Here is a 27,766-nt window from a genome sequence, read left to right on the forward strand (position 1 = left end):
CTACGGCACAGAGACGTGGAAGGGGCTGTTGGGCACGTGCTGGTCGCCCCATTTCACCACCAGGACGTAGTCGCCCTTTTCCTTCAGCAGGTAGGAGACACTGTAGAGCCGGTTCCCCAGGTGCTTCACCACGATCTCCTCGCACGGCGTGCGCGGGCCATGCACGCCCACCAGCAGCATGTTGTTCCCTGGGGGGGCACGGGGGTCAGGGGGCAGCCAGGCACAGCCCGGGCCCCCGGCTAATCCCCCTCAGCCCCCCAACCTCCATCCTCCTCCCAGCCAGCCCCCTCAGAACCCCACGCCCCCGAGCCACACAGGGTTAACTACACAGGCCTGCAGCTGGCTGGCTCTGGGGGGTCCAGATCCACCCCCCATAGCACGGCTGGGGCCACCCCAAGGTCCCACTGCAGCCACCCCCAGACCCCTTCACCCAGCCCAGCTGTTCCTGCCCCGTGTCTCCGGGGCAAAAACAGCAGCACCAGGTGGATGAGGGGGAGCTGCCCTCCTGCCGCCCCCCCCCAGCCGTACCCCACGTCCTCCCGCCCCTGCCCCAGAGACCTGGCCCGGCCCCCACACCTGCTTTACTGCAGTCCACCGTGAAGGAGTTCTTCTGGCCCACGAAGCCCTTGCTCAGCCCCAGACCCTTGGCCACCACCTTGCTGGCGTCCGAGGCGAACTTGGGGGGCGCCCCCTGCAACACGGCCACCTCCGCCCGCCCGGCCGAGTCCACGAAGACAGAGGACGTCTCGTGCAAGCTGTGGCTGCTCACTAGGCGGGAGCCTGTGGGGGGGAAGATCGGGGTGATGGGGGGCAGTGGAGGGGATCCCCCGCCCCCGGCACCAGTGCAGCCGACGCTGTCTGAGTGTGCAGAGAGCCTGAGCCCATTGCTCAGAGAGAAGTGAACCTCCCCCCTCCCGTGGGAGGGGCTTGTGAAAGGCCTGCCCCCAGGGCCCAGGCATGCCCCCAGGGCCCAAACCTGTGATCTTGGCCTTGAAGGGGCTGCCGGCGATGTGGTAGGGGCCGCCGTACTTGATGGAGATCAGGTAGCTGCCGGGCACCATGGGCGTGTAGGTCACTTTGTAGCCCTCGGCGCACTCCTGGCAGTCCATCTGCACCTTGGAGGGGCCGTCGATGGTCACGGCCAGGGCCCCGGGGCCCGCGTTGGTCGTGTTCACCACGAACTCCGCCGGGCTGCCTGCAAGTGGCACGGGTGTCAATGCCGGCGCCCTCACTCCCGCCCCCCCAGCCCCGCCCCTCACTCCCGACCCGCAGCCCCCAGCCCCACCAGCGCCCCTCACTCCCGGCCCCGCCCCTCACTCCCAACCCGCAGCCCCCGGCCCCACCGGTGCCCCTCACTCCCGACCCCCCAGCCCCGCCCCTCATTCCCGACCCGCAGCCCCCAGCCCCACCGGTGCCCCTCACTCCCGACCCGCAGCCCCCAGCCCCACCGGTGCCCCTCACTCCCGACCCCCCGGCCCCGGCCCTCACTCCCGACCCCCCCAGCCCCGCCATTGCCCCTCACGCCCGACCCGCAGCCCCTACCGGTGGTGCCCCCCTCCAGGCCTGCGCCGTACGCAGACACCAGGCCCGGGTCGCCCGCCTGGCCCGGCTCCCCGACGCGTATCTTGAAGGGGCTGCCGGGGATGTGGGCGCTGTTGAACTTGACGTCAATGGAGTAGACGCCGTTCTCCCGTGGGATGAAGCGCACGGCGTATTTATCTGGGGGTAGGAGCAGCGTTAGAGGAGGGGCAACATTGGGGTCCTGCCCCCCAGCAGCCCTGGGGCAGGAGCAGCAGCTTGCTCAATGGGGAGGGGCCAGCAATTTGAGGGGGTAGGGTGGGGAGCTGGGAGCCAGGACTCCTGGGTTCTCTCCCTGGCTCGGGGAGAGGAGGAGGGCTGGTGGTGTAGAGTGTGTGTGTGTGTGTGGGGGGGGGGGGGGGCTGGGAGCCAGGACTCCTGGGTTCTCTCCCTGGCTCTGGGAGGGGAGTGGGGGCTGGTGGTTAGAGCAGGGGGGCTGGGAGCCAGGACTCCTGGGTTCTCTGCCCCCTGCCCACCCCACCTGGGGTCCAGGCCCCGGTCCAGGTCCAGGCGGCCTCACCTTCGTCGATCTCGGTGACGTGACATTCCTCCAGCGCGCCCGAGGGGCTGTGCACCTTGGCGTCCAGCGCCCCCTTGGCGCCGTTCAGGCTGACTGCAAAGGAAGCCGGCTGGTTGGCCTTGAGCCCTGACTCCTGGAGGCACAGCAGAGCGTTAGCGGGGCCGGGGGGTGGGGCGGGGGGGCAGGGGGGAGGCCAGGGGGTCCCTCACCCCAGCTACGTCACTTACCTTCCTGGGCCTGGCTGCTTAAAGAGGGAGAGCTGGGAGCGCGGGCTGGCGTTGGGCTGGGGGGCCGGGGCCGGGCCCGAGGGGCAGCCCCAGGCTACGGGTCCCAGCAGCCCACGGCACAGGCCTGGCGGCAGTGTAGGGTGGGGGGCAGTGTAGGGTAGGGGGCAGGACGGGGTGGGATGGGGGCAGCTCTCTCTCTTTAAGCAGTACCTGGCCCGGGCGTCGTCGGGGTCTGTTAAGAGCCTTTAAAAGAGACACAAGAGAAAACCGCGGCGCCCCGGGGCGGTTTGGGGGGCGCCCTGCTGTCCTGGGCCGGCACAGGATCCCACCCCTCTCCCCCCGGCGGCTGCGCTACCCCCCCAGCCCCGGGCCCCCCTGCTTCCTCCTGATGCCAGAGGGGGGCAGACAGGTTACAGCCCCAGCTGGGGGCTCTGCTCCCTCCCCGTGCCCCCCCTACAGCCCATCCCCCCCTCGCCCCACGGTGTGTGTGTGTGTGTGTGGGGGGGGTTACATGGGAGGAGACACGGGAGTGGGCAGCACGTCTGGGAGGGAAAGCTCTGTCCCGAGGGGCTGCGGTCACCGGCAGCTCACTGCGAGCCCCTCGCCCACGGAGAGGTTGGGGTACCCCCAAGAAAGTGGGGGGGGCTGTTTTACCAGGGAAGATCAAAGGCCTGGCCTGCTGTATTGAGAGGACGAGCTGCCGGGGGGCCCGGGGGGGGGGGCAGGATGAGCTGGAGACTGGGATTCGGGGAGTGACACACGTGGCCCTTTGGCGCGGCTGGAGTCTCTGTCCCGGGGACAGGAGCTGACGGCTGCTCTCGGGCTGGTCATGCTAGGGGGGCACGGCCATGGGGGAGCACGGCCATGGGGCGGGGGGGAGCCAGCTACATTCCCGTCTGCGCCATGGGGCAGAGGGGGTGGGGGTGGGGCAGACAATCCTGTGGTGACAAGATCCCCGGAGCCACCCCGCGGGAACAGCCAGCAGCCCCCTTCCCTGCGTGCTGTGGGTCACGCCCCTAACAAGGACACACCCTCAGCACACAGGGGTGGGTCCAACCAGCCATTCACCCCCCAGCTTGAGGGGACCTGCCCCGGGGATCGTGCAGGGCGAGCCGTGGGGCCTGCTAGCTCTGTGGATGCGGAGTATCGAGGTGCGGCCGGGGGGCTGCCCCCCGGCAGGAGAGACTCAGAGCCGGGACCCCAGGACGTCTCACTCCCCAGCAGCCGCCCCAGGCCCGTGCCGGCAGCAGGAGGGCGGGGGCCCGGCGGTTTCTCCGGGGCCTCACCTGAAGGCTGGTAACAGTCAGGCGCCGGGCGTCATGGCAGGGGGCCGCCGCCGGCACCACGAAGGGGCTTTCGGGAACGTGCTCCTCGTTGAACTTCACTGACACCTCGTAGTCGCCTGGGGGGAGAGGGGTGTTAGCGCCGCCCCACGGCCGGCCCCCAGCCCCACTCCCAGGCCCCCTGCCAGTCCCCCAGCCCCACGGCCAGGCCCCCTAGCCCCACGGCCGGGCCCATGGCTGGCCCCCCAGCCAGTCCCCCCAGCCCCACTCCCAGGCCCCCAGCCGGCCTCCCAGCCAGTCCCCCAGCCCCACTCCCAGGCCCCCAGCCGGCCTCCCAGCCAGTCCCCCAGCCCCACTCCCAGGCCCCCAGCCCCACGGCCTGTCCCCTGCCAGCCCCCCAGCCCCACTCCCAGGCCCCTGCCGGTCCCCCAGCCCCACGGCCAGTCCCCCAGCCCACTTGTAGCCACCTGTGGAGAGAGGGGGGTTAGCACTGCCCCAGCCCCACTGCCAGCCCCCACCCCCGCATAGTTAACTGGGGGGTTCTCTGCCCCCAGGTCGACATCAGGGCTGGCCCAGCCGCCCCGTAGGCCCCCGTCCGTACCGGGCTCCTGGACGATGTAGGCCACGCCGCAGGACCCGTCTTTCCTGTCCTCGAAGGCGATCTCGGCCTTGCTGGGCCCCTCGACTGCGATGGAGAGACCCCCGGCGCCCGCCTCCCGCGTCCAGATGCTGAACTCGGCTGGCGGGGGCAGGGGGGGAGACGCTGTTACCCAGGCTACTGTGCAGGTCCCTCCCTCCCCCCCCCCCCCCCCAACAGCCTCCAGCACCTGCTTACCTGGCACGCCGGCCTCGGCCCGCTCCAGGCCAGGGCCCCCCGCCCGCACCTTGTGGGCGCCGCCCTCGCCCAGCGGCCCGACGGTGAACTGGAAGGGGCTGCCGGGAACGTGCTGCCCCTTGTATTTGACGCTGACTGAGTGCACGCCCGTCTCAGCGGGCACGAACCGGACACAATAGGTGCTGTTCTCCGCCTCCAGCACCTCGGCCGCCAGCCGCTGCCCCGAGGGGCCCGTCACCTGGGCCGTCATGTCCGCCAGGCTGATCTCTGCGGGGAGAGGGGGGTCAGACGCCCCATAGCACCCCCCCACCGAGCGTCCCCTGACCCACCAGTCCCCGCATGATCTCCCAACTGGCCCCCCAGAGCCCTTGCCCCCAAACACAAGCCCCCTCCTGTCCCCAAGCCCCCTGCCCCAGCTCACCTGGGATCTTGAGGCTGAGGTCGCAGGCGCTGCCCACGTTGGCCACAGGGGGGGCGCGGCGTCGCCGGGTGATGCTCTCCTTCACCCGCCCCTCGCCTGTCACCTTCACCGAGAAGGGGCTCCCTGTGGGGGGGAGGGGTCAGGCAGGGCTGGGCGGCCACAGACAGAGCCCCACAGCACTTCCTGGGGTCACCCACGCCCCCCACAGGGCCTAACGCCCCCTGGACCCCCCACCCCAGGAGTCGCTCTGACCACGTATCGCTGGGGAAGGTGGTGTGGCCCCCTATGCCGGCCGAGTGCCCTGCAGGGACAGGCCCCCCCGGGGGCAGAGCCCGGGCCCCCAGCTCCACGCTGGGCCCCCCACCTGGCACGTGCTGGTCAGCGAATTTGATGGAGATGATGTAGTTGCCGGGCTCCGTGGGGCAGTAGGTAACGCGGCAGGTCCCGTCCTCCAGGTCTTCCGTGTTTATGTCCACCTTGCTGGGGCCCTCAATGGACAAGCTGAGCCCGCCATAGCCTGGGGGCACAGGAGGGAGTGGGGGGTCTGCAGGCCTTCCAAGCATCCCCCCCTCGCAGCGAACCCAGGAGTCCTGGCTCCGAGCCCCCTGCTCTAACTCACCAGACCCCACTCCTCCCAGAGCAAGGAGAGAACATAAGAACAGCCCTACTGGGTCAGACTAAAGGTCCATCCAGCCCAGTATCCTGTCTGCCGACAGTGGTCAATGCCAGGTGCCCCAGAGGGAATGAGCAGAACAGGGAATCACCAAGTGATCCATCCCCGGTCGCCCATTCCGAGCTCCTGGCAAACAGAGGCTATAGACACCATCCCTGCCCGTCCTGGCTAATAGCCATTGATGGACCTATCCTCCATGAATTTATCTAGTTCTTCATTGAACCCTGTTATAGTCTTGCCCTTCACAACATCATCTGGCAAGGAGTTCCACAGGTTGACTGTGCGTTGTGTGAAGAAATATTTCCTTTTATTTGTTTTAAACCTGCTGCCTATTCATTTCATTTGGTGACCCCTAGTATCTCCCCTTAGCTGTCTCTTTTCCAAGCTGAAAAGTGCCAATCTTCTTAATCTCTCCTCATACGGAAGCCGTTCCATACCCCTAATCATTTTTGTTGCCCTTTTCTGAACCTTTTCCAATTCCAATATATCTTTTTTGAGATGGGGCGACCACATCTGCACGCAGTATTCAAGGCGTGGGCGTACCATGGATTTATATAGAGGCAACATGATATTTTCTGTCCAATTATCTATCCCTTTCTTAATTATTCCCAGTATTCTGTTTGCTTTTTTGACTGCTGCTGCACATTGAGTGGATGTTTTAAGAGAACTATCCACAATGACTCCAAGATCTCTTTCTTGAGTGGTAACAGCTAATTTAGACCCCATCGTTTTATACGTATAGTTAGGATTATGTTTTCCAATGTGCATTACTTTGCATTTATCAACATTAAATTTCATCTGCCATTTTGTTGCGCAGTCACCCAGTTTTGTGAGAGCCTTTTGTATCTCTTCGCAGGCTGCCTGGGTCTTAACTATCTTTAGTAATTTTGTATCATCTGCAAATTTTGCCACCTCACTATTTACCCCTTTTTCTAGATCATTTATGAGTATGTTCAATAGAACTGGACTCAGTACAGATCCCTGGGGGACACCACTATATACCTCTCCATTCTGAAAACTGACCATTTATTCCTACCCTTTGTGTCCTGTCTTTTAACCAGTTACCGATCCATGAGGGGATCTTCCCTCTTATCCCCTGGCAGCTGACTTTCCGTAAGAGCCTTTGGTGAGTACACTATAGCCACTGGATCCCCCTTGTCCACATGCCTGTTGACCCCCTCAGAGAATTCTAGTAGATTGGTGAGGCATGATTTCCCTTTACTAAAACCATGTTGACTCTTCCCCAACAAATTATGTTAATCTGTCTGACAATTTTGTTCTCTACTATAGTTTCAACCAATTTGCCCGGTACTGAAGTCAGGCTTACAGGCCTGTAATTGCCGGGGTCACCTCTGGAGCCCTTTTTAAAAATTGGCGTCACCGTAGCTATCCTCCAGTCATCTTAAATCAAGCTGATTTAAATGATAAGTTACAAACCACAGTTAGTAGTTCTGCAAGTTCCTTCAGAACTCTTGGGTGAATCCCATCTGGTCCTGGTGACTTATTGCTGTTTAATTGATCAATTTGTTCCAAAACCTCCTCTAAGGACACCTCAATCTGGGACAGTTCCTCAGATCGGTCAGCTAAAAAGAACCCAGGAGTCCTGGCTCCCAGCCCCCCCCATTCTAACCCATCAGACCCCCCTCTGCTCCCGGAGCTGGGAGAGAACCCAGGCATCCTGCGGCCGCACCTGCGTCCCGGGTGTCGATGAGGAACTCAGCCGGCTCGAAGGTGCGCCCCTCGCTGAGGCCAGGCCCCGAGACGCGGACCCGGCTGGCGTCACCGATCTCTGACTGGCTGATGGTCACCGTGATGGGGCTGTTGGGGATGTGTTGCCCGTTCCGCTTGATGTTCACCAGGTGCTCGCCCACCTCCTTGGGCACGAACGAGATGCCTGGGGGAAGTCAGGAGTGAGGGGCACTGGCAGGCTTGGGGGGCACTGGCTCGCGGGGGGGCAGGGCAGGGCTGGGCTGGGCTAGCAGGGGCTGCAAGTCAGGAGTGAGGGGCACTGGCAGAGCTGGGGCGCACTGGCTCGGGGGAGGGCAGGGCCGGGCTAGCAGGGACTGCAGGTCGGGAGTGAGGGGCACCGGCAGGGCGGGGGGGGGGGCAGGGCTGGGCTAGCAGGAGCTGCGGGTCGAGAGTGAGGGGCACTGGCAGAGCTGGGGGCACTGGCTCGGGGGAAGGGCAGGGCCGGGCTAGCAGGTCGGGAGTGAGGGGCACCGGCAGGGCTGGGGGGGATGGGGGGGGCAGCAGGGCTGGGCTAGCAGGGGCTGCGGGTCAGGAGTGAGGGGCACCGGCAGGGCTGGGGGGAGCCGAGGGCAGGGCAGGGGCTGCGGGTCGGGAGTGAGGGGCACCGGCAGGGCTGGGGGGAGTCCAGGGCCGGGCTGGCAGGGGCTGCGGGTCGGGAGTGAGGGGCGCCGGCAGGGCTGGGGGGCACTGGCTCGGGGTGGGGGGTGGGACTCACCCACGTGGCCGTTGCGCAGGCGTTTGAGCTGGCAGGGCTCCTCGCGCCCTGACGGGGGGGTGACGGTCGCCGTCAGCTGGCTCAGATCCGTCTCCGCGATGTCCAGGGGGATGTCGGCCGAGGAGCCGACCTTCAGCTGGGACATTCGCAGCGTGTCGTCGCCTGGGGTTGGGGTTGGGGGGCATGAGACGAGGGGACCCCCAGCCCCCGCCCCTCTGTCCACCCCCCCAACCCCAGCCCCCGCCCTCCAACCGCTCCGTCCACCCCACCCGGCCCCTCCCTCCCTCCAAGGCCAGCCTGTTCCCCCCCAGCCGTTCCGCAGCCCAGGAGAGAAAACCATGCCTCCAGCCCCCTCCCGTGGACCCCCCCCCCCAGACCCCCCCCGGGGAGCCGCTCCCAGCCCCGCCCCCCCAGGGAGCCCCCGCTGACCGGTGATGCGGGCGGTGAAGGGGCTGCCCGCGATGTGCTTCTCGTTGTATTTCACCACGATGCTGTAGTCGCCGGGCAGCACGGGCAGGTAGGAGACGCTGCAGGTGCCGTCCTGGTTGTCGGTGCAGCTGATCTCAGCCTTGGAGGGGCCCTCAACCGCCAGGGACAGCCCACCTGCAGGGGGGAGGGGTCAGCGTGGCCCAGCCCCCGCCCCCGCCCCCAACCCGGCACCATCATGGGAACTGACAGGTCAGGGCCTCCCAGCCCCCGGGCTCTAACCACCAGACCCCACTGCCCTTCTGTAGTCAGGGAGGGAACCCAGGCGTCCTGGCTCTCAGCCCCCGCGGCTCTAACCACCAGACCCCACTGCCCTTCTGTAATCGGGGAGGGAACCCAGGCGTCCTGGCTCCCAGCCCCCACGGCTCTAGCCCACCAGACTCCTCTACCGTCCTGGTTTCTCCCCCAACCCCCTCCCCCCACTCTAACCACCAGACCCCACCCCACCCCCACCCCAAGCTGGGGAGGGAACCCAGGCCTCCGGCCTCACCTTCGCCGGCATCCTTGGTGTTGACAGTGAAGGTGGCCGGCTTGTTGACCACGCCGTGGATCAGCCCTGGGCCGTAGGCCGTGACGTGCCCACTGTTGACGTAGTCCACGTAGAACTGCAGGGGGCTCCCTGGGGGGGCATGGGGGGGGTGTCAGAGCCTGCATCGGCCCTTCCCCCCAGCCACGGCCCCCCCCACCGCTCCCTGAGGCAGCTGGGATGTGCCCCCCCCCCGGCACCTGGGATGTGCAGGCTGTCACAGCGGATGTCCATCTCGTGCAGCCCGGCCTCCGTGGGCGCGTATCTCACCGTCACAGTCCCGTCCTTGTTGTCCGTGATGTCGGGCTTGGCCACCTTCCCTGAGGGCATCCGGACCTCGCCTGGGGGCAGAGCGCGGGCGGGGGGGTGTCAGTCCTGGCCCACGGCCGCTCCCCGCCGGGGAGACATGGCCCCTCTGGGCTGGTTATACAGGCCTTGAGCCCGGAAAGGGGGGGGGTGATCCCCTCCCCCTGCAACGCAGCCCCACTGGAGACGGGACATGACACCCCAATAGTCACCTGCCCCGGAATTCGCATGTTTTGTGCGCAGTGTGCCTGAGGAGGGGCCGTTCTCAACGTCTTGATCTGCTCGGCCGCAACAGCCCATCGGATCGTGTGTGTGTGTGGGTTACTGAAATGTGTGTGTGGGTGTTTTCAACCTCCCGACAAGCAGCCTTTCAGGGAGGACAGTGAAAAGGCCAAACCCCGTCCGTGGCTCATTGGGGAAACGCACACACGCCCCAGGGTCACCCCAGGGACCGAGACAGCCCAACCCCATAGGAAGTGTGGGGCCCAGGTAAGAGCTTTCCAGCAAGTGGGGAGAAGCTAGAAAAGGGGGACGATGACATCAGAGGGGCCCTCGCTCTCCCTGCAACGACACACGGAAACCCCGGAGGGGCAAGGACTGAACGGGGGACGTGCTGGTCCCAGGCGAAGGGATTTTTCTCCTGGGCATGAAAAGCTGGGAGAGCCGAGGCAGCTTGTGCCGCAAGCCCCAGCCGGCCTGTCCGTCACGCCGGGGGAGGACTGGCCGATTGACACCCCAGTGAGGGTGCGACGCTCCGTTTGGGGGCTGTTTATTTGCTGGGTGAGCTGCTTCCAGCTGCCGCTCTCCCTTAGCGTCACTTCTGGACTCTCTCTTGGGCTGGTTTTGTCTAAGGCCAGTGTGTGGAAATTGGACCTGGGGGCCGAAAGCCGGGCAGATCCCTCTCCACATCGCAGGGCGGGGGGGGGGAAGGAAGGAAGGAAGGAAATGTCCCAAGCTGACGCTGGGCCGATCCCAGGGCAGCGCCCGACGGTCCCAGCTGGGGGTCACAGTCCGGGGGGGGGGGGAGCACTTGAGTAACTGGGCAACTCCTTAGCGAGCTCCCCAGACAGAGCTGATCTCAGCGTGTGTGTGAAGCCGCAGCTGGGGGTGTCCCTACCTGTGTCTGAGCGTGGGAACTTATCACAGCACCCCAGTGCGAGGGGGAGCCCAGGCTGGTGGGTCAGGGGGCTCAGTGGTACCCCAATTCCAAGTGGCACCCCAGGGGGAACCTGTCACACCGGACGCCAGGCCCAGAGGGGCCCATGGGGGCGATCCCAGGGGGGCACAGGACAACCAGGCCGGATGCTGGGCCAGAGGGGAAGGGATTACCAGGCCGGACGCCAGGGTTAATGGGCACAAAGGGCTGCTCTGGCTATATTAGGGTCTCCCCTGTTCTAGGGGACCCCGAGTGGGGCGGGGGGAACCAGCTGCCAGCGAGGGGGAGAGGCTGTTGGATGTCAAATGCCGCCTCCAGGGGAAGCAGCCCCACAGCACCAGCCCCCCAGACTTACCCGTGATCTCCCCCTTCTTGATGGTGAACGGAATGACCAGGTCAAACGGCCGCAGCCCGGCCACGTCCAGGCCATTGACTCCCATCAGGGGACGGTCCGTGGCCTGCGAAAGACCCGTGAGACACCCCCCAGGCAGAGCAGTGAGGGGAGGGTTGCTGTACGGAGAGCTGGGGAGGCCTGGCCTGCCCCCAGATGCTACATGGGCCCTGGAACAGCCCGGAGGGGGGCTCCCACAGCACCCAGCTGGGAGGGTGTGCCCAGCCAGAGTCCAACGGGCGAGCAAGTTTCGAGTCTGGGGAGATAGGCTGCGTTGTCGTTACTACGTGGCCTGTCTGGAGCGTCATGTGTCACGGCGCTGGGCTGCAACACCAGGACGGGGAGAGGCGAGCCTAGACGGGGACGGATCCCGGATCCCCCGCGCACTCACCAGGACGGGGAGAGGCGAGCCTAGACGGGGACGGATCCCGGCTCCCCCGCGCACTCACCAGGACGGGGAGAGGTGAGCTTAGACGGGGACGGATCCCGGCTCCCCCGCGCACTCACCAGGACCTGGAAGGGGCTGTTGGGGATGTGTTCGCCCCCAAAGCGGACGCAGATGACGTATTTCCCGGGCTGGGGGGCCGTGTAGAAGATGTCGAAGGTGCCATCCTCGTTCTCCACCACGTCCACATCCACCTCGGAGCCGTCGGGCGTGCAGACCGTGCAGGTCACCTTCCCTTTGCCCGCCGCCTTGGTGTCCACCGTGATCACCGTCTCCTCCCCGATCTGGATGGTGGGGCCAATTCCGGCGCCTGGGGGGTGGGGGTGGGGGGATTGAGAATCTGCCCAAGCCACCCCCCCCCTCCCCACCCGCCACCCCCTCATGCAACTGCAGCAGCCGGGAAAAGAAATCCCCAGTCTGCCCCCAACTTCGCCCCCAGCCGGAACCCGGCCCCCACGATCAGGGCGCCCCTCCGCGCTAGGCGCTGCACAGACCCTCCGGGAGCCAGGGGGCTCCCCAGCCCTGCAGATGCCCCCACCAAGTGAGGTCAGGAGCGGCACGGATCCCCAAACAGACTTGGGGGGCCCCCGAGGGGTGCAGCACAGAGCCAGCTGAGATTGGGGTCCCTGTCAGGCCCGTCCGGCCCCCATCCAGGTTCACAGCCCCCTGACCATCCCTGGCAGCACCTAGCACGATGGGGCCCCAATCCCAGACCTGGCCCATCCCATTGCTCCCCCCACTGCCCCCCTCCCAACGGCTGAGAACCGGCCAACTCGTGCCATGCGGCCCCCAGGACGGAGAGCGTTAAGCTGGCAGTTAAAGCCCCAGCAGCAAAGCAAAGCAGCCCCCCCCCCCCCCAGCCAACCCAACCCCTCCCCTGGCAAGCAACCCGACAGTGGGAGAGCCTGGGGCTTCAATGCCTTGAGGGGCCAGAGACACCCCCCCCCGTCATTCAGGACGGGCCTGCCCAGGGTGGGGGGGGTGGGGGAGAGCCCCATGGGACCTCACTCAGAGCTGGGGTTTGGTTCCAGCTGGAACTTCAAGTGGACAAAAGTTGGGTTTGGGCTCAAAAACGAATGTTTCGAAGTGAAGCCGAGAGCCACCGTGGCCCCTCGCGCCTGACAGGGACCGCCCCGTCCTGGAGACGCGGCCACTTGCGCCTGACAGGGACCCCCCCCAGAAACGTGGCCCCTTGCGCCTGACAGGGACCCCCCCCAGAAACGTGGCACCTTGCGCCTGACAGGGACCGCCCCCCCCCGGAGACACGGCCCCTGGAGCCTGACAGGGAGCCTCCCCTCCCCCTGGAGACACGGCCCCTCGACACGTGAGGTTGGGGAGCTCCGACCCCAGAGGGGAAAGCAGCTTGAGACGGGGTTTGGTTAGCAATTGGGTGGGGCACTGTCTGGTGGAGAACTGGGTCAAACTTTCGTTCCAGCTCGGCAAACGGAGGCTGCTCCCGGGCTCGCCGAAAAGCCACCCAGTCAGAACTCGAAATAGCCTCAAGCTTCATCCTCCAGCCGGAAACCCCCCCCCCCCGCCAGTCGGCTCGAAGCTCATTCTCCCCTGAAGCGCCCGTTTGGAGACAAGTTTGACTCAGTTTCCCCGCTGAGAAAAATCAATCTGTGCCTTTCAATAGTCGGCTCCTGGAGCGTGTTTGTAAAGTCAAGAACTTCGGTTCAAACCTCCGGACACTTTGAAACCCGGGTGGGCGTCAGCAGCCCCGTTTCCCGGCCTCTGCGCGGGACGCCGGGTAAGGGACCCTCCTGGCTGCTAAGAGCCGCGAGGGCGGCTCGGTCAAACCCGCACGACCACGGAGATGAGTCAGACTCTCGCTCGGCCTCGAGGCAGGATCTCAGCCCGGAGACGAGCCGGGGCGTGCGGGGGAAACAGAAAACCCCGGCACTGAGTCAAAGGAGCTGATTTCCTCTCGCAGACATGATTTTCGGGGGGGGAGGGGGGGCGAGAGAGAAATCAGTGGTTGAGGGAGCTGCATTTTCCGGTGAAAAAGGAAGTTTTAAGCCAAAGCCAGAGAGGTCTGAATGCGCCTCGAGGCGGCAGTTGGAAGGGAAAGTAAGCCGCTTCACACCACAAGGGGACGAGGGCAGCTCCAGCCTGGCCCTGCCGGTCTGAATCTCCGAGGGGCGCCCTGGAGCTGTGCAAGGGCCCCCCGCAAAGCTCAGCTCCAGAGTCACAGATCCCGGCGTCGGGGCGTCTCCCGGGCCCCTTCTCCGGCAGGAGCCCCCTTGCAGAGCGGGCGTCAGAGCCCCGGCGCAGGGTGAGACGGCCGGCGTGCGCAGGGCCCCCGCGGTGCTGCTGCCAGGAGAGGGGGGGTCACCCATCCCTCCCTCCCGAAGCCATGCAGCCCCGGGCCACGCGGCCATGCAGGGAGGGGGTGGGTGCAGCGGCTGGCTTACCTAGCCCGTGACCTCCGATCGACACTACGGTGACGGGGCAGAGAAGCGAGGAAAGGTCAAGTGAGACACAGATCACACCCCCGGCGGCCCCCCACCCCCCTCCCGCAGTGGCGGGCCCCGGAGGTGGCTGCCGAAGCAGGTGGTGTGTGCCAGCGTGAGGGTGGCGCGGCCCCCCCGCCCGCCCCGTGCCAGCCCCCCGCGGTGCTCACCGGTGACGGTGCACTTGCTGGCGTCGCCGGTGGGCAGGGCCCGGATGCGGTAGGGGGAGTAGGGGATCTCGTCCCCGCCGTATTTGATGAGGATGGTGTAGCGGCCCGTCGTGTCGGGCACATAGGAGACCGTGTAGGTGCCGTCCTGGTTGTCCCGGATCGTGGCCTTCTTGGGCTTCCCCTCGGGGTCCTGGGGGGCATCGGGGGGATGAAGAGAGAACAGATTCCCCCTCCCTGCCCCCCGACAGCTCCCCTACTGCAGGCAACCCTCTCCCGCTCTCTGGAATCTGCACGGCCAGCAGCCCCTCGCCGGCATCCTGGGGGCGATGAACAGAGAACAGACCCCCCCCCCCCTCCCCACCCTCCGGCAGCTCCTTCCCGCCCGCTCACCGTGATCTGCACGGCCAGCAGCCCCTCGCCGGCGTCCTTGGCGTCAATGGTGAACTCCACGGGCAGGCTGGCCGGGACCCCGGTGGTGTTGAGCCCGGGGCCGCTGGCCTTCACTTTGCTGGCGTCATGTGTGGGCAGAACCTTCACCTTGAAGGGGCTGGAGGAGGAGATCGGGGGGAGGGGGGGGGTCAGTGCCGGCCGGCGGGGGAGGCCGTGCCCCACTGCTCCCCTCTGGAGTGGGGCGAAGTCTCCGCTGGATGGCCACCCCTCTGTGCCCACGCCTGGCTCCCTACACCCAGGCCAGCCTGGCCCTGCTGCCCCAACTCCCAGCCCCTTTCTTGGGCATGGTGCCCTGGCCTCACCCCCTATAGATCCCACCAGTCCCACCTCCCCCCAGCAGCACAGGCCGTCGGGCCAGCACCCCCATACCTGCGCGGCACTTCCTGGTCTCCGTACTGCACAGCGATGCTGTAGGGTCCCTCACGGCTGGGCACGTAGCTCACCGTCTGGGTGCCATCGGCATTGTCCACCACCTCCACCGGCTCCACCACGCCTGGGGAGGGAGATGCTGGGGATCAGGGGGTCTGGGCCGGGCCTCAGTTTCCCCTTTTCCTTCCCCCGCCAGCAACAGGCGCTCACCTTTGGGGCCCTGCACCTTGACCTGCAGGGGGGCCACGCCCGCCTGGCTGGTGTCGACGGAGAAGGTCTGGGGCACGCTGGCACGCACGACGCCCGGCGTCAGTCCTGGCCCCGAGCACAGCACCTTGGATGAGTCCACCACGTCGTGCACCGGCACCTGGAAGGGGCTCCCTGCCGGGGGGGGGGGGAAGATAGGGAGAAACTGAGGCCGTGCCCCCAGCCCTGTCCCCACGGCACCCCCAGCCCCTCACATCACCTGCCCGCAGGGCACCCACAGCCCAGGTCCTGCCCCCTCACCCAGACCCACCACGGGCCAGTCCTCACTCACACAGACTGAGCTTCGCCCCCTTACCCAGCCCTCGGCGCCCCACGGCCCAGACCCACACCCTGCCCCCGTACCTGGCACCTGGTGCCCGCCGTAGGTGACGTTGAGGCTGTAGGTGCCGGGTTCGTAGGGGACGTATTCCACCGAGCAGCTGCCGTCCTTGTTATCAGTGCAGGACATCTTGGCTTCGGAGGGGCCCTCCACGGCCAGGCCCAGGCCTCCGGTGCCGGCACCCCTGGGGGAGGGGGGGGATGAGAGATCAGCACAATGGGGCTCAGCCACTCAGGGCAGAGAGCCTGAGCCGGGACCCCTGAGCGGTGCCAAGGCCCCCCCTCCCCCCCCCCGGGACCCCCCCGAGCCAGGACCCCTGAGCAGTGCCAAGGCCCCCCCTCCTCCCCCCTGGGACCCCCCTGAGCCAGGATGCCTGAGCGGTGCCAGTGCCCCCCTCCCACCCCCGAGCGGTACCAATGTCCCCCTCCCCCCCATGACCCCAGAGCGGTGCCAACGCCCCCCCCCCCGAGTCGGGACCCCCAAGCGGGGCCAGGCCCCCCCCCAGCCCCTGACCTGGTCTCCACGGTGAAGCGATTGGGCTGGTTGGTGGTGCCGCTCTGGAGGCCTGGCCCGTGCACTCGGACCCGGGTGGGGTCGCAGCCCTCGGTGACCGGCACCCGGAAGGGGCTGTTGGGCACAGGGCTCCCGTCGTAGGTCACGTCAACGGAGTGGACGCCTGCCGGGGGGGGAGAGGGGGGGAGGGAGGAGAGGAGAGGAGAGGAGAGGGGGGTCAGGGGGGCAGGGCTCCGTCCCACCCCCGCTCCCCTCCCCCCATGCCCCGGCCCCTGGCTCACCCTCCTCGTAGGGGGTGTACTCCACACGGTACGTGCCGTCGCCCAAGTCCTGCACAAAGGCCTCGGTCAGGTTCCCCGAGGGGTTGGACACCCGGGTTTTCACGTGGGGCCCACCAGCCGCGCCCAGCGCCCGGGCGTCCACGCTGAAGTCTGTCGTGGCCTCCCGGAACACGCCTGCACCGGGGGGGGAGAGGGTCAGGCCGCGGGGCAGGCCCCCCCAGCTGGGCCCCCCATCCCCCCCGCCCATCACGCCCACCCCCATGCATCTGTCCCTGCAGACCCCTACCCCTTCCAGCTGATCTTTGCCTCCCTGTGCCTGTCAGACCATCGCCCCCGTCCCATACCCCTTTGCTACCCCCACAGCACCCCCTGAGGCCCGCTGACGTTCCCCATCCACGCTGGGCCCGTCCCCCTGCGCCCCCCGTCCCCATCCCCCTGCGCCCCCCCATCCCCCTGCGCCCCCTGTCCCCATCCCCTGCTCCCCACTGACCGTCATCATCCACGCAGGACCCATCCCCCAGTGCCCCCCATCCCCTGCGCCCCCCCACCCCCCATCCCCCTGCACCTCCAGCCCCCTGCGCCCTCCATCCCCATCCCCTGCTCCCCACTGACCGTCACCATCCACGCCGGGCCCGTAGACCTTGACCCCGGAGGTGTCGAGGGCCGGCTCCACCTGCAGCGTGCTGGGGAAGTGGGGCACGGGCTGCCCGCCGTACTTGATGGTGATGGTGTAGGTGCCGGAGCAGAGCGGGGTGTAGGCGATGGTGTAGGTCCCATCGCCGTTGTCCTGCACCCGCACCTCGGCCTGCGCCCCGCCCTCAGAGATGATCTCAATGGTGAGCTCGGCGCTGCCGGCCCGTGAACAGTCCACGTGGAACTGGCCCGTCTGGCCGGCCGTGGCCCGCTCCAGCCCCGGCCCCGAGCAGGTCACCTTGGAGGGGTCGAAGCGGGGCTGGACGGCCGCCCGGAAGGGCGAGCCGGGCACGTGGGCGCCCGCGAACAGGATGTTGATGTTGTAGTCGCCCGGCTCTGTCGGCAGGTAGGAGACAGAGCAGGTGCTGTCCCCGTTGTCCAGGCACTCGATCTTGGCCTCGCAGGGACCCTCCACCGTCAGCCCCAGGCCTCCCGTGCCGGCCCCCTTCGTGTCAATGGTGAAGGGGGCGGGCAAGCCGGCCTGGCCGCCCTGCAGCCCCGGCCCGTAGGCCTTCACCTGCGGGGAGAGGGCGGGGTGAGGGGCCCTGAGCTCGCCGGGTACCCACCTGCTGCAGCACCGCCCCCCGCCCGCCTTGCCAAGGCCCTGCCCCTCGCCGGGTACCCACCCGCCCGAGCACCGCTCCCCCGCCTCGCCAAGGCCCTGCCCCTCACCGGGTACCCGCCCGCCCCAGCACCGCCCGCCCGCCTCGCCAGGTACCCGCCTGCCCCAGCACCGCCCCCTGCCCGCCTTGCCAAGGCCCCGCCCCTTGCCGGGTACCCGTTCACGCCCCGCCTGCCTTGCTAAGGCCTCGGCCCACGCCCATCTCGCCAGGTACCCGTCTGCCCCAGCACGGACCCCCACCCACCTCCCCCCAGCCTTCACCTTTGGGCAGGGGAAGGACTCTAGCCCCCCAGCAAATGGGCGTGGGGTGTCCCCACCCCCCAGGTCCCCCCGGCAGCGCTGCCCATGGGGGGGTAGCAGGGGACACCCACCTTGGAGGGGTTGGTGGGGGGCACGGCCTCCATGGGGAAGGGGCTGCCGGGCACGGGGGCTCCGTCGTAGGTCACCTGAACCTCATAGGGCCCCTCCTCGCGGGGGATGAATTTCACCACGTTGTTGTCGGGGCTCAGGCCCGGCTCCACCTTGCAGGGCACCGACTTGCCCGCCGGCCCCGTGATCTTTGCGGCCACCTTGCCCTGTCCGCCGGCCCCCTTGGACTTGACCGTGAACTCCTGGTCCTTGCCCGCCTCAACTTCTGCACAGAGAGGGAGAGCCGTGAGGCCCGGAACCAGGCATGTCCGCCGGCCCCCTCCCGCCCCACCATGGGCCCCCACCCCGCCCGCTGTCACACGTCACTGCTCCATATAGGAGCCAGGTTCTCCCAGCCCCCCTATCAGCACCGCGCTCGCCCCCTTAGCTGCAGCCTGGCATGGGGCAGGCTCGATCCCCAGCTCCCCCCCTCCGGTCCCCAAGTGCCGTGTTTGTCCCCTTCGCTGGGTCAGGAGGCCCAGCCCTCCCCGCCCGGGTACGCACTGTCAGCCAGGCCGGTGATCTTGATCTTGCTGAGGTCCAGGCTGGGGGCCACGCCCACGCTGAAGGGGCTTTTGGGGATGTGGTCTCCGCCGTAAGTCACGGCCACGCCCAGGTTACCCTGTGTGACGAAGCGGGAAGGTTCGTATCATTTTCTCTGAACACCGTGTGCGTGCCTCAGTTTCCCCGGGTGTTACTCAAGTCTCTCGGTGGTGGGACGAAGGGGTGTGACCGTCGCAGCAACCTCTAGAGGGCAGGTGTGACTGCGACAGGCACAGACAATGGCTGGTCACTCTGTCGCCCGGCCTTCTGTGTTACGTTGGCTGAAAGTCCCGGCAGGCTAGAGATCGGGGGCCACATCGGGGCCCTCACCCCCAGAGGGAGCAGAGACCAGAGCAAGGAGACTCCCTGAGGGGGCCTATGGCAGAGCCAGGCTGCTGGAGGCTCAGAGAGGTGCAGAGTTTAACCCCCCTGGGAGAGTGCACCCCCGAGATGGGCTGGGAGCCCGGGACACCCTGCAAGGGGAGACGGAGCCCAGCCCCAGGCCTGGAGGGACCCGGGGAGAGGTGCCCCCCAAAGAGCCAGGCCCTGCCGGCTCGGGGGGATGGGGCCGGGGCCCCCCCTCATACCTGCTGCACAGGGGTGTATTTCACTGTGTGGGTCCCGTCGTGGTTGTCGATCACCTCCGAGTCCCGCACAGCCTCGCCCTTGGCCGGGCCGGTGAACTGCACGTCCAGGGGCGCCCGGCCCCCTGCCTTGGCGTTCACCGTGAAGTGGGTGGGCTTGCCCAGTTCCACGCCTGCCGAGGGGGGACCCATGGGGGTCAGTGGATGTATTCGCCCCCCTTTCCCCTCCATCCGTCCCCCCCCAGCTGCCTGCGCCCCCCCTTCCCCCTCTGCTGCCTCATCCCCCCTTCCCCCTCCATCCCCCCCCTCTGCCTCATCCCCCACGCCAAGTCAGAATTTCCTCCCTTGCCCAGACCAGCCCCCTGCCCCCCAAACTCACCGGTCCGGTTCAGCCCAGGCCCTTCGGCCTTGACCTTGCTGGCGTCGTGGGATGGGTCGACCTTGATGCGGATGGGGCTGGTGGGGGTGGCCTAAGGAGGTAGCAGGGAGTCAGAAGCCATGCGCCCCCCACCACCACCACTCTGCCACCCTGAGCGGGGCAGCTCCCCTCTGCAATGAGCTCCCGCACTGCCCCCAAGGCCCCCCAACCCCAGTAAGTGGGGAGCCCCCGGCGCTCCCAGGGCAGAGTGTGACAAAGTGGGGTTTTATTCATCTTGTTATGTTGCATGCGAGTCTTACTGTCCTACACTAATAAGGCGTGTGCCTCGGTTTCCTCATGTGCACCACTGCTTGGGTGGTGGGAATTGGGTACAGGTGAGGCTGCCCAGCTGCCTGCAGGTATGCAACTGGAGACCCGTGTTCCTGTCAACGAATACACCTTCTGTTCTACATGCTGGCTGAGAGTCACGTCGGGGGGGGGGGCAGGGCCCTCTGGCTGCCCCAGGACCCCGCCGGGGGAATTGCTGGGGGAAGCGCACGGGGGGCAGGGGAGGCCGAATGCTCCGGGGTCAGACCCAGGAAGGTCTGACCCCGGAGGGATAGCTCAGTGGTTTGAGCATTGGCCTGCTAAACCCAGGGTTGTGAGTTCAATCCTTGAGGGGGCCACTTAGGGATCTGGGGCAAAGTCAGTACTTGGTCCTGCTAGTGAAGGCAGGGGGCTGGACTCGATGACCTTTCAAGGTCCCTTCCAGCTCTAGGAGATGGGATATCTCCATTAATTATAATTATTAAGGTGGAAGCTGGGGAAGCTTCTGGCCCTGGCGACAGTCTGCTCAGAGAGGAGGCTCCCCAGAGTCCTGGCTGGCTTGGAATGGGGACGTTCCAGAGCATCGCCCGGGGACCCCGTGACACAGAGCCTGCCCCATAGGGGAGATCGATGAAAAGCACCTCCCCCCTCGCATCGCGCCCTTCCCACCCCCTGCTCCGCCCGAGGCCGTGCCCCCGAAATATGGGCAGGATGCGGTGAGCGGAAAGCACCAGGATTGTGGTCCCCCCCTGCTTTCCCCCTGGCGGACCTGGTCGGCGAAGAGCACCATGATGGTGTAGGTGCCGGGCCCGCGCGGCGTGTAGCGCACGGTGAATGTGTCATTGTCATTGCGGATGATGTCGAAGTCAATGTCTGCCTCAGCCGGCCCCACCACGCCCGGGGCGCACTTGATCCCAATGCTCACGTCACCTGGGCGGGGGGGGGAACCCAGCAGAGCTGTCAGCTCCCCGCACAGCCCCCCTGCCCTGCCCCCCGCCGACCTCTGCCATGCCCGGGTCACCCTCAAATCGCCAACCCACCCCCCCACAACTCCCCCTGTGTGGAGGGCGCGGGGAGACATGTTCGAGCCCCTTGGCTCCCACCCCGCAGCCTGCCCCCAACCCCCACCCATGAGCCCCTTGGCTCACTGCCCGCAAAGCCCCCCCGGCTCCCACCCCGCAGCCTGCCCCCAACCCCACCAGCCTGGCCCCAGGAACCCGGCTCCCCTCCAGAGGCCCCCAGCCCCCCCCCCCCCCCCCGGCACTCACCCTGCCCCCCTCCAGAGGCCCCCAGCCCCCACACACACACCCCAGCCCAGAGGCCCTCCCCGGCACTCACCCTGCCCGGCCTCGGCACAGTCCACAGTGAAGTAGGTGGGTTCGTGGGCCTTGAGCCCCGTCTTGGCCACGCCGGGGCCGTACACCTTCACCTTGTGGGGGTGGCTGCCGGCCCCCACGTTCACCTGGGGGGAAGGGACAGGTCAGATGGGGATCCCCCCCCCCGAGCTCTTCACCTGGAGCCAGCACCCCGACAGGGAAGGGGCCACAGAAGGCCCCAGCTACAGGGTCGGGGGGGGGGGGGGTGCTTGGCATTATAATGCCTATTGCTGCTGTAATACACAAACAGCCCCCCCACCAACATCACATTGCCCCCCCCCCCCCAGAGCCGGGCAGAGAACCCAGGTGTCCTGGCTCCCAGCCCCCCCTGCTCTCACCCACCAGCCCCCCCGCCCCTCCCAGAGCCAGGGAGAGAACCCAGGAGTCCTGGCTCCCAGCCCCCCCTGCTCTGACCCACCAGACCCCACTCCCCTCCCAGAGCCGGGGAGAGAACCCAGGTGTCCTGGCTCCCAGCCCCCCTGCTCTGACCACCAGCCCCCACTCCCCTCCCAGAGCCGGGGAGAGAACCCAGGAGTCCGGGCTCCCAGCCCCCCCTGCTCTGGGAGGCGGACAATGTGGGGGGGCTATTTCAGCAAGTCACCCCCACCCTGGCGGCAGGCCTGGCCGGGCCACCGGGCCCCAGCGTCTGGTACATTATGGCCAAGGCCTGGGATCACTAGGCCCAACCTGTTACCATGGGTAACCCCCCTCCAGTGCATTATGGGACACGTGCTCCTGGGAACCCCCCCCCAGCCCACTGCATTATGGGACAAAATCCCTGTATAGTCCGGGCCTGGGATCATTAGGCCCAACCTGTTGCTATGGACAACCCCCACCCCTGCCCCAGTGCATCATGGGACAGCCAAGGCCTGGGATCGCTACACCCAACCTATTACCATGGGTAGGTCCCCGCCCCTGTCCCGGCCCAGTGCATTGTGGGACACGCGCCCCCCCCACCCAGCCAGCCCCAGGGCATTGTGGGACACACACCCCACCCCAGTGCATTGTGGGACAAAATCCCTGTATAGTCAAGGCCTGGCTTGGGATCACTAGGCCCAACCTGTTACCATGGGCAACCCCCCCCCAGCCCTCCCAGCCCCAGGGCATTGTGGGACACGCGCCCCATGCCCGGCCCCAGGGCATTGTGGGACACGCGCCCCATGCCCGGCCCCAGGGCATTGTGGGACACGCGCCCCAGGGCATTGTGGGACACGCGCCCCATGCCCGGCCCCAGGGCATTGTGGGACAAAATCCCTGTATAGTCAAGGCCTGGCTTGGGATCACTAGGCCCAACCTGTTACCATGGGCAACCCCGACCCCTCTCCCCGCCCGGCCCCAGGGCATTGTGGGACACGCCCCCCCCGCCCAGCTCCCAGCAGAGGGTCCCCCCCATGGGGCACTCACGCGGTAGGGGCTGTTGGGGATGTTGACGCCCCCCCAGGACACCATGGCCGTGTGTTTCACCGGCTTCTTGGGCACATAGGAGCAGCTGTAGGTGCCGTTGCCGTTGTCCTTCACCGCCACATCCACCGGGGAGCCCTCCGCATCCTGGGGGCAGAGCGGGTCAGCCGCCAGCCGGCCCCCAGCCCTCCCTCCCTCCTCCCCGGGGGGGCAGAGCAGGTCAGCCGCCAGCCGGCCCCCAGCCCTCCCTCCCTCCTCCCGGGGGGGCAGAGCGGGTCAGCCGCCAGCCGGCCCCCAGACCTCCCTCCCTCCTCCCCGGGGGGCAGAGCGGGTCAGCCGCCAGCCGGCCCCCAGCCCTCCCTCCCTCCTCCCGGGGGGGGCAGAGCGGGTCAGCCGCCAGCCGGCCCCCAGCCCTCCCTCCCTCCTCCCGGGGGGGGGCAGAGCGGGTCAGCCGCCAGCCGGCCCCCAGCCCTCCCTCCCTCCTCCCGGGGGGGGGCAGAGCGGGTCAGCCGCCAGCCGGCCCCCAGCCCTCCCTCCCTCCTCCCCGGGGGGGCAGAGCGGGTCAGCCGCCAGCCGGCCCCCAGCCCTCCCTCCCTCCTCCCGGGGGGGGGGGCAGAGCGGCCCCCAGCCCTCCCTCCCTCCTCCCCGGGGGGGGGCAGAGCGGGTCAGCCGCCAGCCAGCCCCCAGACCTCCCTCCCTCCTCCCCGGGGGGGGGCAGAGCGGGTCAGCCGCCAGCCAGCCCCCAGACCTCCCTCCCTCCTCCCGGGGGGGGGGGGGCAGAGCGGGTCAGCCGCCAGCCGGCCCCCAGCCCTCCCTCCCTCCTCCCCGGGGGGGCAGAGCGGGTCAGCCGCCAGCCGGCCCCCAGCTCCCCACCCTCGGGTGCCCTCTGCGTCTTGAAGGCAGAGTGGGGTCAAGCCCCTAGTCCCCCACTTGGCACCTCCGCCAGGATGCACCTAGCCACCCCATCTGTACACAGCCACGCTGACCAGCACCGCCCCGTGCCCCCCAGCCCTGGGCCACCCAAATCTGGCAGCCCCCTCTCCTCACCTGCACCTGGACCTTCAGAGGGGCCTTCCCGCCATTCTTGGCATCCACTGTGAACTCAGCCGGTTTGTTGATGGCGACACCCGTCTTCTCCAGTCCAGGCCCGTGGGCTTTCACCTGAGGGGGGAGGGGGCGCGGGTGAGAGGGGACCCTGCCCTCATGTCAGCCCCACTCCCAGCTGTAGACCCCGCTCCCCTCCCCGAGCCGGAGAGAGAACCCAGGAGTCCTGGCTCCCAGCCCCAGCCCCCGCTCCCCTCGCCAGGCGGTACCTTCTCGGGGTGCAGGTCGCGGGGGGCGGGGCGGATCTCGGCCATGAAGGGGCTGTGCCGAATGTCGGCCCCGTTGCACAGGACGTGCACGGCGTAGTCGCCCGGCTCCTGGGGCCAGTAGCGCACGTCACAGGAGCCGTCGCCCCGGTCGTCACACTCGATCCTGGCCTGGGACGGGCCCTCCACCGAGAACCCTGGGGGGGGTGCGGGGGGAGAGAGGGTTGAGACCAGGGCTCTCGGCCCTTCCACCGCCCCCCAGACCCGGGCCCCCAAGGGGAGACCGGCCTCTCCACCACCCAGGCCCCCCAGCCCCTACCTCCGTGGAGGTGGGGTCCCAATGAACGCCCAGCCCTTCCCCCACCCCAAGATGGGGACCCCGGCAGCACCCAAAGCCCTGCCACCCGATTGAGATCCGGGGGACCTGCATGAACAACCAGCCCCCCCGACCAAGACTGGAGCCCCCTCGCAGCCTCCCCCATGACTGCCCAGCATTTCCCAGACCCCCACTCACCCTTACTTCCCGGGGGGGACCAAGATTGGGGAATCCAGCTCCCCCCACCCTACTCACCCACCCTGCTCCCCCCTCACCCCCCCCAGCTCCCCCCACCCGACTCACCCCCCCCAGCTCCCCACTCACCCAACGTGCCCACGTCATCCCCGATGGCCTCCACCACGAAGTCAGCTGACTTGCCGACCACGCCACCCTCCAGCCCCGGCCCCCAGGCCCGGACCTTCTGGCTGCCGCACTCAGGGCCGACCTTCACCTCAAACGGGCTGGGGTGGGGAGGGCGGAGAAGAGCAGGTCACAACGGGGTCCCCATGGCACCGCGCCCCCCCATGTGTCCCTCCCCCCAGGGCATCACACACACACACCCAGCCCGCATTGGGGCATTGCCTGGGTCCCCACCCAGTCCCCTCAGCGTGCACCGGGGCATCCCGTCCCCAGCCATCCCAGCATGCACCAGGCCCCACTGTGCCCCCCCCAAGCCTGCCCCCACAGTAGCCCGCGGGGCACTCACCTGCGTGGCACCTGCTGCCCTCCCCAGGTGATGGTGACCATGTAGTTCCCGGGCAGGGTGGGGAAATACTCGAAGGCAAAAACCCCATCGCCCAGATCCTTCTGCTTCACGCTCTCCGGCCCCTCTGTGGGAAGACGGGGTCAGTGTGGGGCAGCCCCCCATCCTCCATGAGGCAGCCCCTCCCGCCACAGGCCCCCTAGATCCTTCTGCTTCACGCTCTCTGACCCCTCTGCAGGGAGACGGGGTCAGTGTGGGGCAGCTCCCCAAGGCCCCCCCACCCTCCATGGGGCAGCCCCTCCCGCCACAGGCCCCCTAGATCCTTCTGCTTCACGCTCTCTGACCCCTCTGCAGGGAGACGGGGTCAGTGTGGGGCAGCTCCCCAAGGCCCCCCCACCCTCCATGGGGCAGCCCCTCCCGCCACAGGCCCCCTAGATCCTTCTGCTTCACGCTCTCTGACCCCTCTGCAGGGAGACGGGGTCAGTGTGGGGCAGCCCCCCACAGCCCCCCCCACCTTCCATGGGGCAGCCCCCCCCATTGCCGCCTGCAGCCCCCCTCCCCCCCAGGGGGGGGTCCACTCACTTGGGCCCTTGACCGTGACCTTGAGCTCCCCGCTACCGGCGCCTTTCGTGTAGACCTTGAAATCTGCCGGCTCCTTCACCCGGAGCCCCTTGGGCTGCAGCCCCCGGCCCGTGGCCCGGCAGGCACTGGGGCTACAGGCTGGGGGGGAGGGGAGAGAGACCGTGAGAGGGACCCAGGCGTCCGGTGCCCCCCACCCCCACCAGGCATTGGGGTTTCAGTCTCAAGTGAGAGAGGAACCCAGGCGTCTGGGGCTCCCGCTCCCCAGTGACACACAGCAGGGGGGAGAAAGTGAGCGAGAAGGACCCAGGCGTCCAAGTGCACCCCATCCCCACCAGGCATTGGGGTTATTTGCTAGGCAGTGAGAAAGGGGACCCAGGCGTCCGGGGCCACCCCCCCGACCCAAATGCAGGCTCTCTGGGCCCCAGCCCCCCTCCCGCAGCCCTCCTCCCACCCCCGAGCCCACACAGTACCATTAGCCGGGCCGGCCTGGCGCCAGGATGAGGGGCACCAGCCGAGGATCCGGGACGGCGGCTCATCGAGAGAGAGACAGACAGAGAGAGAGAACTAGGACAGCTGGGAGCGCAGCGGAGAGAGGAGAGAGAGGAGAGTTACCGGGGGGCAGACAGAGCGGGGACCCCCCATGTCCCGCGAGAGAGACCCCCATGCCAGGGGGCAGAGAGAGAGAGAGAACCCCCGTATCCTTGGGGAACCCCCGAGATGCCCTGGGGGCCCCATGCTGGGGGACAGAGAGACAGACAGACAGCAGAGACCCCCCACCCAGACATGGGACATTGTGGGAGACCCGCCCTGCCCAGCCCGGCCCCCCGTGCTCACCCTGCCCCACAGCGACGGTGTAGGGGCTGCGGGGGATGGGCACGCCCCCGAAGGTCACGTGGACGATGTAGGTGCCCTCGGTGCCCGGGCGGTAGGTGCACCGGTAGGTGCTGTCGCCCTTGTCCTCCAGCTGCTGCTCCACCGAGCCCTTCCGCCCGCTGGGGTCCACCACCGTCACCTCCACCTCGCCCGCCCCCGCGCCTGGGAGAGGGAGGGGTCAGCCCCGGCCCAGCCCCCCATGGGATCCCCCAGCCCTCCTCCCTCACCTCCCCCTCGCCCGTGCCTGGGGGAGGGGTCAGCCCCGGCCCGGCCCCCCATGGGATCCCCCAGCCCTCCTCACCTCCCCCACGCCTGGGGGAGGGAGGGGTCAGCCCCGGCCAGGCCCCCATGGGATCCCCAGCCCCCTTCACCTCCCCCTCACCCGCCCCTGGGGGAGGGGTCAGCCCCGGCCCGGCCCCTCATAGGATCCCCCAGCCCTCCTCACCTCCCCCTCGCCCGCCCCTGAGGGAGGGAGGGGTCAGACCCGGCCCTGATCCCCATGGGATCCCCCAGCCCCCCTCACCCGCCCCCACACCTGGGGGAGGGTTCAGCCCCGGCCCGGCCCCCCATGGGATCCCCCAGCCCTCCTCACCTCCCCCTTGCCCGCCCCTGAGGGAGGGAGGGGTCAGACCCGGCCCTGATCCCCATGGGATCCCCCAGCCCCCCTCACCCGCCCCCCACACCTGGGGGAGGGTTCAGCCCCGGCCCGGCCCCCCATGGGATCCCCCAGCCCCCCTCACCTCCCCCTCGCCCGCCCCCGCACCTGGGGGAGGGAGGGGTCAGCCCCAGCCCGGCCCCCCTTGGCACCCCCCACTCACCGGCCGTGAAGACCTCAAAGGAGGTGACCTTGTTGGCGATGTTGCCCGTGGGCTCCAGGCCGGGCCCCTGGGCCGTCACCCGCCCGGCGTCGCCCAGCGATTTCCCCACCGTCACCTCGAACGGACTCTTGGCAATGTGCTGCCCCGCGAACAGCACCGTCACCTGGGGGCAGTGGGGTTACAGCGGGAGCCGGATGGGGGGGCTGCGAGCCAGGACTCCTGGGTTCTCCCCCCCGGGACTGGGAGGGGAGTGGGGCTGGTGGAGTAGAGCGGGGGGGCCGGGAGCCAGGACTCCTGGGTTCTCTCCCCAGGACTGAGAGGGCTGGTGACTAGATGGGGGGGGGGGGGGACAGGGGAGTCTCACCTTGTGAACCCCCGTTACTTTGGGAATGTACGAGACGGAAAAAGTTCGGTTCTTGTCGTTGTTCGCGATGACCTTGGCCTATAGGGAGAAACAGCATTAGATTGAGAGCCCCCCCACCAGCACCCCTCACTCCCGACCCGCAGCCCCTGCCAGCCCAGCCCTGCCCCCTCCCAACCTTGCCGGTGCCCCTCACTCCCGACCCGCAGCCCCCTGCTAGCCCGGCCCTGGGCTCCCACCTCTTCTCTGTGCCCAGCTGGGTCCTCCACGTAGACCAGGACGTCGCCCTGGCCGGCGCTGATGGTCTCCACGGTGAACTCGGCCTTTCTCTTCACCATGTTCCCGGTGGGCTCAATAC

At 67.9% G+C, this 27,766-nt stretch overlaps 1 protein-coding gene across 1 annotated transcript; it reads right to left on the reverse strand.

The window, feature by feature from the left end:
• Positions 1-27,766, reverse strand: FLNA (filamin A; the record flags this gene model as incomplete). The annotated part of the gene is made up of 42 exons (XM_065423054.1): positions 1-188; positions 577-780; positions 977-1,195; positions 1,543-1,719; positions 2,099-2,231; positions 3,612-3,727; positions 4,210-4,347; positions 4,444-4,710; positions 4,865-4,987; positions 5,229-5,381; positions 7,228-7,431; positions 8,002-8,163; positions 8,431-8,604; positions 8,978-9,106; positions 9,214-9,354; positions 10,831-10,933; positions 11,374-11,621; positions 13,726-13,749; positions 13,935-14,124; positions 14,325-14,481; positions 14,754-14,877; positions 14,964-15,134; positions 15,363-15,523; positions 15,853-16,015; positions 16,134-16,307; positions 16,746-17,343; positions 17,820-18,082; positions 18,361-18,478; positions 18,987-19,156; positions 19,363-19,453; positions 20,438-20,598; positions 21,007-21,130; positions 22,449-22,592; positions 23,493-23,606; positions 23,759-23,952; positions 24,396-24,532; positions 24,778-24,901; positions 25,357-25,494; positions 26,191-26,391; positions 27,048-27,210; positions 27,412-27,489; positions 27,648-27,766. Coding segments are annotated over 42 exons (6,980 nt in total), but the record flags the coding sequence as incomplete, so codon positions are not given.

This window comes from Emys orbicularis, assembly GCF_028017835.1.
Source record: "Emys orbicularis isolate rEmyOrb1 chromosome 21 unlocalized genomic scaffold, rEmyOrb1.hap1 SUPER_21_unloc_13, whole genome shotgun sequence".
Lineage (NCBI taxonomy): Eukaryota > Metazoa > Chordata > Testudines > Emydidae > Emys > Emys orbicularis.